The sequence below is a fragment of the Pelophylax lessonae genome, assembly GCF_965119305.1.
Source record: "Pelophylax lessonae genome assembly, chromosome: 1".
NCBI classification, from domain to species: domain Eukaryota; kingdom Metazoa; phylum Chordata; class Amphibia; order Anura; family Ranidae; genus Pelophylax; species Pelophylax lessonae.
The window spans coordinates 494,950,228-494,967,873 of NC_138768.1; the positions used below are offsets into that span (position 1 = coordinate 494,950,228).

Consider the following 17,646-nt stretch of genomic DNA (forward strand, 5'->3'; position numbering starts at 1 on the left):
TTTTTAAAAGATAGACAGGTGCTTTAATCATCTTCTTACCTGCCTGTCTGTTTGCAACATTAGTCAGGATAATGAGATACACTTTGCTGATAGTATTGTGTACGTGTTTTGTAACGTACCAATTCTGCCCAATGGGAACATGTATTTAATAATAGGTAATAAAACCGTGCCATATAATGTCAAATTTACAAATTGATTTGAAAAAGGGTTTGTTACATTCTAAGGGAAAATATACAAAGTTACATAGTTGCTAAGGTTGAATAAAGACACCAATGAATCCAATTCAACCTAAGTGTGCATTTGTGTGTATATGTCACTACCATTTTCCATATCCCTGTACATTGCGTTCACTGAGGCATGCATATAAAAGTTATTCTGAATTTATCTACATTTGCTGCTGGCACTTCCAACTGTGGAAGGGACCACAGACAAGACTTTAGTAATGAAAACGGTATTATAAGTAGTAATCAGCACGAATTCATGAAAAATTGTTTGTGCCAAACCAATCTATTAACCTTCTACGATGAAGTGAGCTGCCACCTAGATAAAGGTAAGCCTGTGGATGTGGTGTATCTGGACTTTGCAAAGGCCTTTGACACCGTTCCCCACAAACGCTTACTGTACAAACTAAGGAAGGTAGGTATGGACCATAAGGTGAGTACCTGGATAGAGAACTGGCTCCAGGGGAGAGTACAGAGGGTGGTGATTAATGGGGAGTACTCGGATTGGGCGGGTGTGGAAAGTGGGGTCCCCCAGGGTTCTGTCCTGGGACCAATCCTGTTTAATTTATTCATAAATGATCTGAGGAGGGGATATCCAGCACAATCTCAGTATTTGCAGATGATACTAAACTAGGCATGCCAATATCTTCTATGCAGGATGTGGAAACCTTGCAAGCGGATCTGAACAAAATAACGGGGTGGGCAACTACATGGCAGATGAGATTTAATGTTGAAAAATGTAAAGTAATGCACTTGGGGGCAAGAAACCGGAAAGCAAGCTACTCACTAGGGGGGGAACCTCTGGGTGAGTCTAGGATGGAAAAGGACTTGGGGGTACTGGTAGACAACAGGCTTGGCAGTGGCATGCAATGCCAAGCCGCCGCAAGCAAAGCCAACAGAATACTGGGATGTATAAAAAAGGGGATTCACTCCAGAAATAAAGAGATTATTCTCCCACTCTACAAGACTCTGGTCCGGCCACATCTGGAGTATGCTGTCCAGTTCTGGGCACCGGTCCTCAGGAAGGATGTGCTGGAACTGGAGAAAGTCCAGAGAAGGGCAACAAAAATAATTAGGGGAATGGAGGACATCAGCTATGAGGAAAGACTACAAGCACTGAACCTATTCTCTCTGGAGAAGAGACGACTGAGGGGGGATATGATATCAATGTACAAATACTGTACTGGCGACCCTAGCATAAGGAACAAACTATTCAGAGAAAGGAGAAACAATAAGACACGTGGCCACTCACTAAAACTAGAGGAAAGGCGGTTTAACCTTAAAGTGCGTAAGGGGTTCTTCACTGTAAGAGTGGTAAGGATGTGGAATTCTCTTCCACAAGTAGTCGTATCAGCAGGGAGCATTGATAGTTTCAAAAAAACTATTAGATGGACACCTTAAAGACCACAACATACAGGGGTGTACAATGTACGGTTAAAAGCAAACACACACACACATCATAGGTTGAACTGGATGGACTGATGTCTTTTTTCAACCTCACTAACTATGTAACTATGTAACTATCCTTACCGCTCTAACAGTAATGAACACCTTATGCAGTTTAGGATTTAGCCACTTCTCATCCAAGTTCATTGTGTGGTCTGTCCTCTTTGTCCTCTTTGTTGTCTTTCATGGGTCTCCTTAGGTTAAATAAATTCCTCCCAATGACACAGTCACTGTTCAGAGATTTGTATATTGTGATCATATTCCCTCTTAAGGGTCTCTAATCAGGCAGAACGAATGCTTGTAGGGGTTTTTAATAATTGATGCTGTCCAGCCTCCTTATCAGCTTTGTTTCCTTTCTCTGGACTCTCTCCAGTTAAAGGACATCCTTTCTGAGTATTGGTAACCAAAACTGGATGGCATATTCAAAATGTGACTGAACCACAGTTTTGTAAACTGGTAGAATTATAGTTGTATCCCTTGAGTAACTACCCTTTTCAATTCATGTGAATTGTTTGCTACCCTTGCTTTCTGCAGATTGGTACTGCATGCTATTGTTGAGTCTATGATCTATTAGGACCCCCAGATCTTTTTCCATCTTCTATTCCCCCAGAGATTTCCCCCTAGTGAGTAACTTGCATCCATGTTTTTAGCTCCCAAGAGCATTATTTTTTTTTTCAGAAGTAAACCTTTTCTGCCATCTAGCTGCCCACCCCTCTATTTTAACTAGGTCTTCTTAAAAGTTGCTATATCATGCCATAGTTACATAGTTTGTGAGGTTGAAAAAATACATCAGTCCATCCAGTTCAACCTATGATGTGTGTGTGTTAGTACATTGTATACCCCTGTATGTTGTAGTCTTTAAGGTGCCCATCTAATGCCATGAAGTTATTGCCCTGCTTAGCTTTGTATCGTCAGCAAACACTTAGATTTAACTATTCCAACCTCTATATCATTTTCTGAACAAGTTAAAACAGAATTGGTCCCAGGGAAGAGCCCTGGGGTACCCTGCTCACAATTCTAGACCATTCGGAAAATATTTCATTAATCACCCCCTTCTGGACACACTCCTGAAATCAGTTTTCTCTCCAGGTATTTACAACATCATCAATGCTTCCCCCTTAAAGTTGAAGGAAAAGCACAGGTTCAATTACCTCCCCATAATCTGATTTGCCTCTTGGGAAATCAGAGAGGAATTTTTTCCCCTGCTGTAGTAAATTGGATCATGCTTTTCTAGGGGTTTTTCGCCTTCCTCTGGATCAGCTGCGGGTATAGGATTGTGTATATGGGATTGTATGGTTGGGTTTTCTTTACTGTTTTTTTTTGTTTTTATTGGTTGACTCAGATGGACTTCTGTTAATATGTAACAATCAGTTAAATAATATGTCCATTGTTATGTGTACAATTTTTAATGTGTACTGATTTAAGGTAGCAATCTGGGGATTTTAATGTAAGTTCGAACCCTGGTAGCTCTGATGTAAGGTAGCATTCTAGGGGCACTGATGTAAGGTGGCAGTCTGGGGACTCAGATGTAAGGTAGCAGTCTGGGGACTCAGATGTAAAGGAGCACTCTGGGGACTCAGATTTAAGGGGGCACTCTTGGGTTCTGATATAGGTGGGCACTCTGAGGGCTCTGATGTAAGTTAGGAATCTGGGGGCCCTGATGTAAGGTGGCACTCTGGGAACTCTGATGCTGGGTGGCACTTATGAAAGGCAGCACTCTAGGACTCTGATGTAAGGTGGCACTCTGGGGGCTCTGATGTAAGTTAGGACTATGGGGGCTCTCATATAATTTGTACTCTCGGGGCTCTGATGTAAGGTGAAATTCTGGGGGCACTAATGCTAGGTGGCATTCTTGGGGCTCTGATGTAAGGTGACACTTGGGGGCACTGATGTAAGGTGAAATTTTGGGGGCACTAATGGTAGGTGGCATTCTTGGGGCTCTGATGTAAGGTGACACTCTGGGGGCACTGATGTAAGGTGAGATTCTGGGAGCACTGATGTAAGGTGCCACTCTTGGGGCTGTGATGTAAGGTGACACTCTGGGGGCAATGATGAAGGGAGGCATTTTGTGTGCACTGATGTAAGGTAGCATGGATATAAGGTGGCACCCTGCAGGCAATGATGTAAGGGGGCACTCTGGAGGCACTGATGTAAGGTGGCACTCTGTGGAATCTGATAAAAGGTGGCGCTCTGGGGATTCTGATGTAAATAGGACTCTTATGTAAGGTGGCACTGATGAAAGGTGGCACTCTGGGACTCTGATGTAAGCTAGGACCATCAGGACTCTGATGTAAGTTGCACTCTTGGGGCGATGATGAAAGGTGGCACTTTGGGGACTCTGACATAAGGAGGCACACTGGGGGCTCTAATGTAATTTAGGACTCTGTGGGCTCTGATATAAAGTGGCACTCTGGGGGGTTTTAATGTAAGTTTGGGCCCTGATAGCTCTGATGTAAGGTAGTACTCTAGGGGCACTGATATTTGGTGGCAGTCTGGGGACGAGGACGTAAGGTGGCACTCTGGGGACTCTGATTTAAGGTGGCACTTATGAAAGGTGGCAGTCTAGGACTCTGATGTAAGGTGGCACTCTGGGGGCTCTGATGTAACTTAGGACCATGGGGGCTCTGATGTAAGTTGCACTCTTTGGGCTCTGATGTAAGGTGATACACTGGGGCACTGATGAATGGGCTCTGATATAAGGGGGCAAGCTGGGGGCTCCAATGTAAGTTAGGACTCTGGGGGCTCTGATATAAAGTGGCACTCTGGGGGTTTTAATATAAGTTAGGGCCCTGGTAGTTCTAATGTAAGGTAGTACTCTAGGGCAGTGGTCCTCAACTCCGGTCCTCGGGGCCCACTAACAGACCAGATTTTAAGTACTACCTTGGGGAGATGCAAACTAGAATACTGCAATCACTGAGCAGCAAATGAGATCACCTGTGATGTAATTTAGTTATCTTGCAAACCTGGCCTGTTAGTGGGCCCCGAGGTCCGGAGTTGAGGACCACTGCTCTAGGGGTACTGATGTAAGGTGGCAGTCTGGGGACTCAGATGTATGGTGGCACTCTGGGGACTCATATGTAAGGGGGCACTCTTGGGCTCTGATGTAAGGTGACACTTTGGGGTCACTGATGTAAGGTGAAATTCTGGGGGCACTAATGATAGGTGGCACTCTTGGGACTCTGATGTAAGGTGAAATTCTAGGACACTGATGTAAGGTGGCATTTTGTGTGCACTGATGTAAGGTGGCATTTTGTGTGCAGCTGATGAAAGGTGGCACTCTGGGGGCACTGATGAAAGGTGGCACTCTGGGGGCACCTGATGAAAGGTGGCACTCTGGGACTTTGATGTAAGGTGACACAGATGTAAAGAGGCACTCTGGGGCTCTGATGTAAGGTAGGATTAGACATACAAAAAAATCTGCTTTGTGTCCAGGTTTTTTTTTGTGTATACAACCAGTCCAAGTTCTGTTAAATCAAACCTGGGTTTGAGCACCCTAACTAATTTGCCACGTTGGGTGAAGATTTAGGGGTGGCAAGCTCAGAGGTGGCAGCCCTAGATGTCACTGCTATCCCTAACAGCCGGGAGAGCAATCCATCTACTAGAGGTGGTGAGGGGACTGTAGGTAGGCCTAGACAGTTGGTGGTAATTGGGGATTCTACAATCAGAAGGACTAATAGAATAATTTTTTTCACCAGGATCACCTCAACCAAATGGTTTGCTGTCTCCCAGCTGCCAGGGTTGGGCATGTGGTGGACCGGGTTGACAAATTACTGGGAGGGCCTGGACATGACCCAGCTGTCTTGGTCCACATATGGAAGGTGGAGGCTCCTTAAGAACCAATTGAATGAACTAGGCTGTAAGTTGAAAGGAAGGACCTCCAAGGTGATATTCTCTGAAATATTGCCTGTGCCACGCGCAACACAGGAAAGACAGGGGGAGATTAGAGAGCCGAATGCATGGCTAAAGACCTGGTGTAAGGAGGAGGGATTTGGGTTTTTAGAGCACTGGGCTCACTTTTGAATGGGGTGCAACCAATATGCTAAAGATGGTTTGCACCTAAATGGAAGGGGGTCTTTCGTGCTAGGGGAGAGGTTTATGGGAAGGCTGGAGGAGTTTTTAAACTGGGATTGAGGGGGGAGGGTGAATTAGATTATAATGGGGCAGACAGGTCAGATAAAGGTCAGCCCCTATTGGTGGGTGGAATGGGGAAAGATGGGGGGGGAGTTATGGCAGAGGATAAGAAGGTTCCCATGTTACAAACAACCATTGGAAATGGTACTATTTGTACCAAAATAAGAAATATGCAAAATAAGTGTGCAGAATGTGACAATATCAGAAGTCTGCCAAGCTAAATAGGTGAGTTGGAAGCTCTGGTGCACGAGGAGACCTATGATTTAACTGGTATTGCTGAATCTTGGCTTCATTCTTCAGATGACTGGGCTATTAATATTCCTGGCTATGCTCTCTTTCGGAAAGACAGGGTAAAACGGAAGGGTGGTGGTGTCTGTCTATGTGAGAAGTGATCTCAAAGTGAGTGTGAAAGAGGACCTAATTGATGGAGGGTGTGATGAGTCTGAAGCAGTATGGGTGGAAATGTACATGGGTGTGCGTAATACAAAGAATATCATAGGAGTTTGTTATAGACCTCCCAGTATTAATGAGGAGGTGGAGACTCAGCTCCTAGCACAGATAGGAAGGGCTGCAAGGGCTGGAACAGTGATAATAATGGGGGATTTTAACTACCCAGAAACTGACTGAAGTAATGGCACTGCTGGAACAGTTAAAGGGCAAACATTTATAAATCTATTACAAGACAATTTTATGGTACAGTTTACTGAGGCCCCGACTAGAAATGATGCTCCGTTGGTCCTGGTAATCTCAAACTGTGCAGAACTTATTAATAATGTTCATATAAAAGAACATCTGGGTAGCAGTGACCATAATCTTTAAGAGAGCAAATTTTCCAAGGATGAGGGCTGCTCTCCAGGATTTAGACTGGGAGGGAATATTGGCATCAATGAGCACAGAACAGAAATGGGAATTTTTCAAAAAGACTGTATGCAAACTCACTGCAAAGTATATTCCCATGGGCAATAAGTTTAAAAGGCTAAAAATAAAACCTATGTGGCTCACGGCCAAAGTTAAATTAGCTATAAATAATAAGAAAAGAGCTTTTAAAAAAAATATAAAAATTAAGGTACACTCTCATTGTTTTATTGTTATAAAGAATATAACAGAATATGTAAAAATGAAATCAAGGATGCAAACATTCAAAATGAACGACAGATTGCAAAAGATAGTAGGACAAACGCAGAAAAATTCTTTAAATATATTAATAGTAAAAAGGTTAGGTCTGAACATGTAGGCACTTTACTAAATAATCAGGAGTGGGTGACTGGGGACAAAGAGAAGGCAAATAAAATACTTTCTTCAGCTCTGTGTATACAAAGGAGCACGGGGGAGCTCATGACCATAATGAGGATGGTATTGACACAGCCCCAAATGATCCACAATGGCTCAAAAGTGATATGGTCCAGAAATATTTAGACAGAATAAGGGTGCATCGTAAAATAATTGAGCGCTGCAATTTCAAAGCCTTTTTTTCTAATTTTTAGGGACTCGTTAGGGACTGGAATAGTACCACTGGATTGGCATAGGGACAATGTGGTGCCTATATTTAAAAATGGATCCAAATCTTTGCCAAGTAACTATAGACCTGTTAGTTTAACTTCTATAGTCGGGAAGATAATGGAGAGTTTAATAAAAGACCAATATTTTAAGCAACAGACAGCATTGATTCATGAAATTATAAAATCAAAATTAAAACAGCGCTAGCATAAATACAATTGAATGTTAAAACTAAGACATTAAAAATATATAATGTGCAAATAGTGCTATAAATCATACAAGTGTATAAATCAATTTAAGTGAAAAAAAGTCCTTTCATTAAAGTGATTGATAAATTCCAAAGTGCTCCAGTGCAAGATAAAATATATAGGTGCTCCTGGTGATGGTGACCCCTCTTGGTTCCCCACTCACCAGAACAGCAGACAGAAATAGCCTGAAATCAATGGAATATTGCACAAGGACTTCTCCTATGGAATTCCACGTAGTACCAGGTGTTTTCTTAGATAGAGCTGGTCCGAGTCACCTCCATGGACCCCAAATTAGAAACAAAGGACTGCATATAGTGAAGTATGTTTTAGACAATTTATTAATAAGCTCCAAGTGGAGAAAAACATACTCACGAACGGGGATAAAAACGAGCAGTGTACAGATTACAAGTTGTTGTGGACGCCGCTATTGGCGTGCGTTCCACGGCCGATCAGGAAGTGTAACCGGAAGTGACGATGCGTCAGAGCCATACCGGAAGTGCGTCAATGCGTTTCGCATGCCCACTGGGCATTTTCAAAGGTCTTTGAAACCGCCCAGTAGGCGGGCGAAATGCTTTGAAGCACTGCCGGTACGGCTCTGACGCATCGTCACTTCCGGTTACACTTCCTGATCAGCCATGGAACGCATGCCAACAGCGGCGTCCACAACAACTTGTAATCTGTACACTGCTCGTTTTTATCCCCGTTTGTGAGTATGTTTTTCTCCACTTGGAGGTTATTAATAAATTGTCTAAAACATACTTCACTATATGAAAAATGGGGTGAAAGGGTAAGTGGGACCTCGAGCTCCCCAAAACTGGGAAAGGGGAATGGGAAAGGAGGGTTGGCTGGATTTATGGGTACCGATATCTTTGTAATTAATGTAACTTGGATAACATTGTTAAAAATAACTTTCTTAAATATAAAGAAATAACAAATATTGAATTTACAATAATATGATATAAATAACATACAACTGACACCGTAGGAGTCGGCTAAAAATAACTTGGGATGTGAAGAGTAGTCGGAATATCTCCACAGTTTTCTCTACATGTTTCGCGGACTAGGCTGCTTCTTCAGGAGAATACAATATGTGAAGAGGCCTACCCCGTTCCAATATACAGAACCCCTCCCTAACTTATGAATATTCTGAATCGGATTCATCGATTTCTTCAGCCTTTTCACAGCAAAGCCACTCTAGACTAGCAGGTCCATCCAGTCAGGGATCATCCAGGAAACGTTCTCATCCTGGGATCTCACCGACTGAACTTAAAAAAGGTAAAAAAAACAACAAATTACCAAAAGCGACATCGAATCCTAGATCCACCGGGCCTCAGGGTGCACAAAACACGATGAGTAACACACCCACAATGTCCACTTTACACAATGCAATCCCTAAAGCTTTAAATATGATTGCTAGCACATCCAAGATTCCCTCTACACTAGCCGATGATGGTTTTTTAGACCCGGCCTTACAAGAGCACAGAAAATCACAAGGAAATCTGGACATGTATTTTCCCAAAGCCCCAGCACCTACACCTCCACCGCCCCTGACTCCCGCTCCTACCAACCCACAGGTTTGAACATAATAAATTTGACTGCACACCCACTCACTGAAGATGAAACCTCGTTACTTCAATTAGGTTTGGGTTTTTGCCGGCTGACTCTATAGACGTTATGGATACCATCAAAGATCTTTATTTATTTTCTAGAAATCTCACCTATAAATTTATTTTTGACAAAAACAGACAGAATCTGCACTTGGAAAATTAGCTGACCCTACGTACTAAACATTTTTCCATGGCTGAATTTAGAGCCTTACGTGATCTCATGCTCCTCTATGATGAGGGCAACAACATAGACGAACCACCCCATGTTATGGTCGATGCCAGCGGCATTCCACCCAATCTTTCTGAAAGTAATCGGATAGTTTCCACTATTCCTAAACGACCTTTCAAACCCCCATCATCACAGTTTCCAGACTTGATGACATGTCCCACTGTCTGGTCCTTCCTACACAATTCCATCCAGGATCTCAAAAGAACCAATTGGGAAGACCCCTGTTCGAACCTTACCCCTACACAAAACCAAGCCCTTAAGAAACTACAAAAGAGACAGGACATAGCAATCAACCCCTCCGATAAGGGGTGCAATATTGTGGTTATGACCCACACACAGTATCAGACTATGTGTTTGGACGTTCTAAAGAATGAGGCCTGGTATCAGATTATTTGCCCAGTGGACGTACAGGGATTCCTGGAGGAATACTCTGGCATAATTTTCCAAGCTTGGCAGCGGGGCCTTATTGACAAGGACACGTATGAATTTTTGTTTACCAAGTTTCCCCGCACACCAACGTTTTACACTCTTCCGAAGACGCATAAGCGTCTCTCCTCCCCCCCAGGTAGACCTATCGTATCGGGCTTAGGTTCCCTCACGGACTGTGCCAGTCAATACGTAGATTCTCACCTTGCTCCCCATGTCCACGCCCTACCTTCTTATATCAAAGACACTACAGATCTTTTGAAACATATCGAAGGCATCCAGATCCCTGCTGATGCCCTCCTTGTGGCTGTTGATGTGGAGGCACTATACTCCAGTATCCCCCACGAGCGGGGCATCGGGACGGTCAGCGGCTTTTAGATGGAACAGGATAGAACTACCTGGAAATTAAATGCTTTCATTCTTACTCGAAACTATTTCATCTTCATGGAAGATATGTATTTACAAAGGCAGGGCTTGGCCATGGGGACCACATGTGCTCCCTCATATGCGAATCTTTACCTGGGGGGTGGGAGAGACATGTGTTTTCTGACGAGACCTTTGTACATTATTTGTCTTTTGTACCATTTTGGTACAGATATATAGACGATCTGCTCCTGGCGTGGACTGGCCCTGTTGACATGTTGCATACTTTTCTAGATATGTTAAATGTGAACGACTGGAATTTACAATTTACATACTCATCATGCATCTCAAATTGCTTTTCTGGATCTCACAATTTCAAAACTCCCTCATGGGACCATTTTCACAGATCTTTACCGCAAACCATCTGCGGAAAATACCCTTCTTCATGCGACTAGTGCGCACCCCAAACCACTGATCCAAAGTATTCCCTTTGCACAATATTTGCGCCTGCGGCGCAACTGTTCTAGAGATGATGATTTTCATATACAGGCCAACTCTCTACGGGATCGCCTCCTTCAAAGGGGTTATTCCCGAACTACCTTAAGGAGAGCCCTTAATAAGGCCTGCGCCAGGAGCAGATCGTCTTTACTTTATCCCGTTAGGAAATCCACTTCGCCACAGACCGATTCTTTCTGTCGACGTGTGTAGGGTGTACAATTTTTTTCCTCCTCCCCTGCACGCGCCGACCGATTCTTTCCGTCGACGTGTGTAGGGTGTACGAGGACAGTTGTTACTTCCGATTCATCTTGCTTCAGTGAGGGGTTTATAGAAGTGCATCTCAAGCGTATTAAATAGTTTGTCTGTTTATTCCTCACAGATTGATCTGTCCGTAATTCATTGATTCAATAGGATACATTTTTCTAGTAGTAAGGCTCTTTAGAAGATATAGGACTTTTAAGAACATATATTTTTATAAATGTAATATTATTGTATTAATGTGATTACCATTGGATATTTTCGGTGATCAGGGAGTGGATAACAAAATTAAAGCTATTATTCGACATATATTCGATGATATATATATATATTTTTTTTATATATTTCTTTTGAATATATAAAGTTATTGTGATATATTGTGTTCGCTCATATACATTTATCAACCCAGTTATTTTCATATTTCACAGTGTTCTAACTATCGGTATACTCAGGTTTACTTACATACGTATATCTTCAACAATTTTTACAGCCTTATCCATCTCCCTGGTTCACACCTTTTATCCAATGGTGTATATTTACATTGCATTTATATATTGGATATTTTATATATTTGTAGTCCCTTTTCTTCATATCTAGACAAAATTTAAGGAGTACCTGGTTTTGTTATGGCCCGTTTTGTATATTATATCTTCATATTTTTCATTATATATTAATATACATTGATACATGGGGTTTTTTTTACCGATATTCACTCTAACCAAATATATACTTCCATCTAATTTGTGTTTAGTGAGATCGGTTCCGGTCTCCTTTCGATACTAAAAATATTTTTACATACATTTCTTTTATATATATATTTTTGAATGTTTTCACGTACATTTAATTTACTCATTCACACTTTTTTCACTTATCAGATTTATTTGTTTCACTATTATTATACGTTCACATTTTTTAGTATCCAATGTTCACACATTTAATCACTCTTAACACTTTGGGATCCAGTATTTCTATTTATATTTATTTATTTATTTATTAGATTGTTAGATCCCTTATATGTATATACCAATACGTTTTTTTTTCACATAGATTTATTTCATATATGCATTTTTTACATATATATATATATACACATATACATTGTTTTCTTTTTCATTTGTTCATGTAAATTCCTTTTCCACGCTGTTATGTTTGGTTATATAATCAAACTTTTTTGTTCCTATAACATATAAAGTGTAGCTTCTTTGCACCTTTATCTGTGTAGTCTGTAGCGGACTTAATTGTCCATATAAGCACATTAGAGAAAGGTTTAGTGTTGGATATTTTCTATATGTTTATTGCTTTTATGAAAATGTTTTTCTTTTTCTGTTAAGAAGTAATCATCTGTGTGTCTTTGTCTACATCATGTTTTGTCCTGGTTTTTAGTGGATATGAAGTGATTGACTCGCACGTGTTGGACATTTAATTTTTAGATCTTGGGCGTGTTTCTACACAGCTCTCAATCTCATTCAGTCAATTGTTGGCTGCCTATATATATGCGACTCTCTCATTTTCTTCCACTATTGGTAATGATTAAGCGATCCTAGAATCGTGAAACGCGTTTACCTGTCCTGTGTCTATGTGAAGCGTTGTATGGATTATATCCTACGGGAGAATAAACACTTCATCCTTCAACTTCTCCTGAGTGCGGTCACCATTTCTTTGAATCTTTCCTTAGGACCTCCAAACAAAAACAAGGTGGATAAACCACCTATCTCCTGCGCTCAGAAAAGCCGACTCCTTGACTGCTCTGCCCACGGGACTTTCAAAATGGCGTCTTGGATGGCTAGGATCCTGCTGCCTAAAAGGACTGGGGCAGTCCAACAATACTGCAAACAAGAAACACAAAGAAAGGCGCATCGACCTAGCGCATTATCCTCAATATAGACTTCATTGTTAAAACATAAAAATGGCTACTCACAAACAAAGGTAAAAATCAATCACATCGGACTCAAGATCTTGAGTATTGAGAGTAGTCCATACGAATGTCCTATTAGGATGACGGCTGACGCATTTCAAGGCATACGCCTCTTCCTCAGAGCCCTGGGCCTTGAAACGCGTCAGACGTCATCCTAATAGGACAAGGGACATTCGTATGGACTACTCTCGATACTCAAGATCTTGAGTCCGATGTGATTGATTTTTACCTTTGTTTGTGAGTAGCCATTTTTATGTTTTAACAATAAAGCCTATATTGAGGATAATGCGCTAGGTCGATGCACCTTTCTTTGTGTTTCTTGTTTCCTTAGGACCTAGCTGATGACCTATTTAAATCTATGATGGACATGATGCAAGTGGAAATCACTACTGCTGAAGTCCTGAAGGTGATCAAATCTTTGAAAGAACAGAAAACCCTAGGCCCTGATGGCTTTTCAATTGTATATTACAAAACTTTCTTAGACCTCCTGGACCCCCACCTCACTAACCTATATAGTCATGCTTCCAAAACCAGGTAAAGACTCTTTAGACTCAAATCGTTTCATCCAATCTCGTTTTCTAAACAGAGATATCAAATTCCTAACAATATTCTCGCACCTAGAAATAACACATTTCTTCATTCCCTCATTCATAAAGATCAGGTGGGCTTTATACTAGATATACAATAATCACTTGATTCATATGATGCATCAACAACAAATTCCTAGAATGGCACTTGGACTAGACATGTATAAAGAGTTTGATTCCCTTACTTAGGATGTAATGCATACTGTATATTCCTAAGTAAATGGGGTTTACAAACGCACTTCCTCTCTTGGCTAAAAGCTCTGTACCATCTTCCCTCAACCACAGTTGGCTACCTCTCTTGCCAATCTACGTCTTTTGCAAACCATAGAGGCACACACCAAGGTTGTCTCCTCTTCCCTGTTCTATTTTTATTGACCTTGGAACCCTTGGCGTGCCTCATTAGATCTAACCTTGACATCTGAGCAGTCAACTCTGAAGCCAATTCAATAAAAAAGCATTTTTGCTGATGTTCTCCCCATATTTAGGCAATTTTGTAATATATCTGGTCTTGCCATCAATGAGGATAAGTCCCTAGCCATCTACTGTATGTTTTTTTTTGTTTTTTTTTTTTTTTTTAGAAGCAATGGTAAGCTCCTTGAGGCAAATTACAGTTTTTCTTGGTCCTCCTTCAACCACGCTTGCTTGGAAATCCAACTCACTCGCTCATACCATATCCTTTATGCAGCTTACCACATTCCAACTTTACAGTGGCTTAAGACTTTGATTTCTTCCTGGTCTTGCCTCAACTTATCAAGGCTAGGAAAAATTAATGCCATCAAAATGACCATCTTGCCAAATCTCCTATTTCATATCTGTTTTTGCACCCTCCCAATCCTCATTGCATCTTATGGTTTGAAATCCTTCCAAAATCATGTCCTGCATTCTATCTGGTTCAACAAAAAAACCCACACATCTCAAAATACACAATATTTATACATAACAAGCAGGATGGACAGGGAATTCTTAATTTACCTAAATATTTCACAGCTGCACAAATCTACTGGTCTCCCTATACGCCTAACAACAAGCCCATCTTTTAGTTGACCTAAAGACATTTTCCTGTTTCTCTGTCTCCTCACATTTACTCTCATGGTTTTCACCAAAATCCAGACTGACATACATAAGCCCTCTAATGCGACATACACTCAACATTTGGGACACTATTAAATATTTCAGCAAACTTATCTCACCTTATTTACCTCTTCTACCCCTCCTGGGCTGTCTGTTTTTTCCTGAGGACAGGATACCCCTAGTGTTAAATATTATTACTGATTGCCATGTGCGTTTTTTCTCAATTTAACAAATATCAGCTCATCTGGCAAATACAAACCGGCAAACTTGTGGTGTGCTTTCTTGGCAACTGCAGTAACAGAGTTGCCTAGCATTAATATCAGTGCCACTGTCATTTTTTTTGGAAGTGGAAAGGTCAACAATTTACAAAGTGTCATTATTTAGCCAAAGACTAAATAAAGGCAAATCGGCAAAGCCCTCTCCTGGTAGTCCAGCAAATGCACCAGCAGCGTGTCCCAAAATTACATAATTTGCCAATGAATTCCGTGTTTACAACCTGTTTCTCCAGACTCCACAAAATGGCATAGCAAACCTATACTCCCACTGTAGATGTGTAAAGAAAACTGAGGACACATTCATTTACTACTAGAATTGACAAATCTCTTATTGTCTACATTTCAAAATTATGTAATTATTGATACAAGAGATGTGTAACAGAATATAGCAAAAGCAAAACAAACTCACCATAATTATTAATGTAGCTGGTCCTATAAAACTCCAAATAAAATAAGTATCATGTCGTAGCCAGCAACTGTAAATAGAGAAACAAATTTTAAACATTATTAACAGTAATGTACCATTATGGCTATATAGTTAAGCTAAACTAAAAAAATAAGTTGAAGGAGTGAATGATTTGTATTATTACAGACTAGTTACATCTTATCTTCATCCTATATGTAGTATCCACCAAAATTTAAAGACTATTACCAAATATTTACTCAGGACCAGACATGTATCGAGGGGTTAACATAAATAAAAGGATTTATTATTTATTTATAAATAGTTGATTTATTTTTTTAAATTGCTGCATCAGTTAACCACTTCTGGACCGGAAGGATTTGCCCCCTTAATGACCAGGCCATTTTTTTGCGATTCGGCACTGCGTTACTTTAGCCGCCTGCCTTTCTCCCTCTGTAACTGACGATCGGGAGTGACCGGCGGACATCGGGTCCGCCGGTCACTCGCGCGAAGGTGTCCATGAACGAGCGGGAGCGCGCCTCCGGGGGGGCACGCTCGCCCCCTATTGGCTCACAGGCAAGTGACGTACGTGACATACGTCACTTTGCCTGCATGGGACTGACCGCCGCAGTATATGCACTCCCGCTCGTTCACGGACACCTCCGCGCGAGTGACCGGCGGACCCGATGTCCGCCGGTCACTCCCGATCGTCAGTTACAGAGGGAGAAAGGCAGGCGGCTAATGTAAATAAAGCCGCCTATCATTCTCCCTTGTGTAACAGCAGAGATCATACAGTCCTGCTATGTAGGATCGTAGATCTCTGCTGTTAAATGAAAAGCCACATCCCTGCACAGTAAGAAGCACACCCCTAGGGACACACTTAGCCACTGCATCACTAATAACGTTAACCCCTTCCCTGCCAGTGTCATTTTTACAGTAACAGTGCATATGTATTGCACTGATTACTGTAGTAATGTCACTGGTACCCCCAAAAGTGTCAAAAATGTCAGTCAAGGGTCCAATCTGTCCGCTGCAATGTCGCAGTCCCGCAAAAAAAATCGCAGATCGCCGTCATTACTAATTAAAAAAAAACAACAAAAATGACAAAAATCTTTCCCTTAGTTAGTAAACGCAATAACGTTTGCACAAACCAATCATAATACGCTTGTTGCGATTTTTTTTTTTTTTACCAAACATAAGTAGCAGAAAACAAATTGGCCAATAATGTTAAAAAATTTTACAAAATTTTTACAAAAAGGACAGTTCTCTGCTAGCTGGCTTGTACACACACCAGTCAGGGTTCCTAGGGGATGTCATTAATCATGACCAAATTTAGTCAATGACATCACCTGGGATGGCATCTGCTATAATTGCGTTTCAACAGTGCCATGGAGCTGTCATTTATTTTGTGGTGAAACAGAAACAGCATTGTCATGGCTGTAGGTCATGTGTCACGTGATTTACGAGTATCTACATCTCTGGAACCTGTGATTGATGATGAATTTACATTGGTGAATGTTGTCTATTTTTTTTATGAAGGACCTTCTTTTAGAAAAGGGTGGGATTTTTTTTTTTTATACAATTTCCTTTTCTGTGAATTAGTAACAGGTGGCACTATAAATCTCATACTCACTCAAGTAGGGGGGCAGATATCTACATGTTAACATTCACATGTCTTCAATACAGTACAACAAGAGTTTCTAATACTAATTATGCCGACCTGACAATCAGAAGCAAATGTGGGAAAGGGCATGGCTGCAAAAGATGGATAATATCAAAAGATGTCAAGTGGAAATGCCCAGATGGAAGGACCTCCAAGGTGATATTCTCTGAAATGATGACTGTGCCATGCACAACACAGGAAAGACGGGGAGATTAGAGAGCTAAATGCATGGCTAAAGACCTTGTGTAAGAAGGAGGGATTTGGGTTTCTAGAGTACTGGGCTGACTTTTCATTGTGGTTCAACCTATATGCTAAAGATGGTTTGCATCTAAATGGAAGGGGGTCAGCTGTGTTGGTGGGGAGGTTTATGGGAGGCTGGAGAATTATTTAAACTAGGATTAAGGGGGGAGGGTAAACCAGAATTCAATCGGGCAGACATGTCAGATAGGGGTCAGACATTAATAGAGGGTGGAATGGGGATAGATGGGGAGAGCATTATGACAGGTGGCAAGAAGGTTCCCATGTCACAAACAACCATTGAAAATGATGGTGCTATTTGTACTACTAAAAATGATATGCAAAATTTAATAATGCATTAAAGTGTTTGTTTACCAATGCCAGAAGTCTGCCAAGCAAAGTATGCGAGTTGGAAGCTTTGGTGCATGAAGAGAAGTATGATTTAATCGGTATTGCTAAATGTTGGCTTCATTCTTCACATGACTGGGCTATTAATATTCCAGGCTTTGCTCTTTAGGAGAGACAGGGTAAAAAGGAAAGGTGGCAGTGTCTGTCTCTATGTGAGAAGTGA

General features: G+C 41.3%; 1 protein-coding gene across 2 annotated transcripts in view; it reads right to left on the reverse strand.

Annotated features, from left to right (window-relative positions):
* ADGRL3 (adhesion G protein-coupled receptor L3) overlaps positions 1-17,646 on the reverse strand; it is a 1,148,837-nt gene that overhangs the window by 285,038 nt on the left and 846,153 nt on the right. For both annotated transcript variants that reach the window (XM_082254905.1, XM_082254904.1), the window contains one exon: positions 15,182-15,248. In XM_082254905.1, the coding sequence (XP_082111031.1) occupies positions 15,182-15,248 (67 nt within the window). The remainder of the gene's footprint in view (positions 1-15,181; positions 15,249-17,646) is intronic.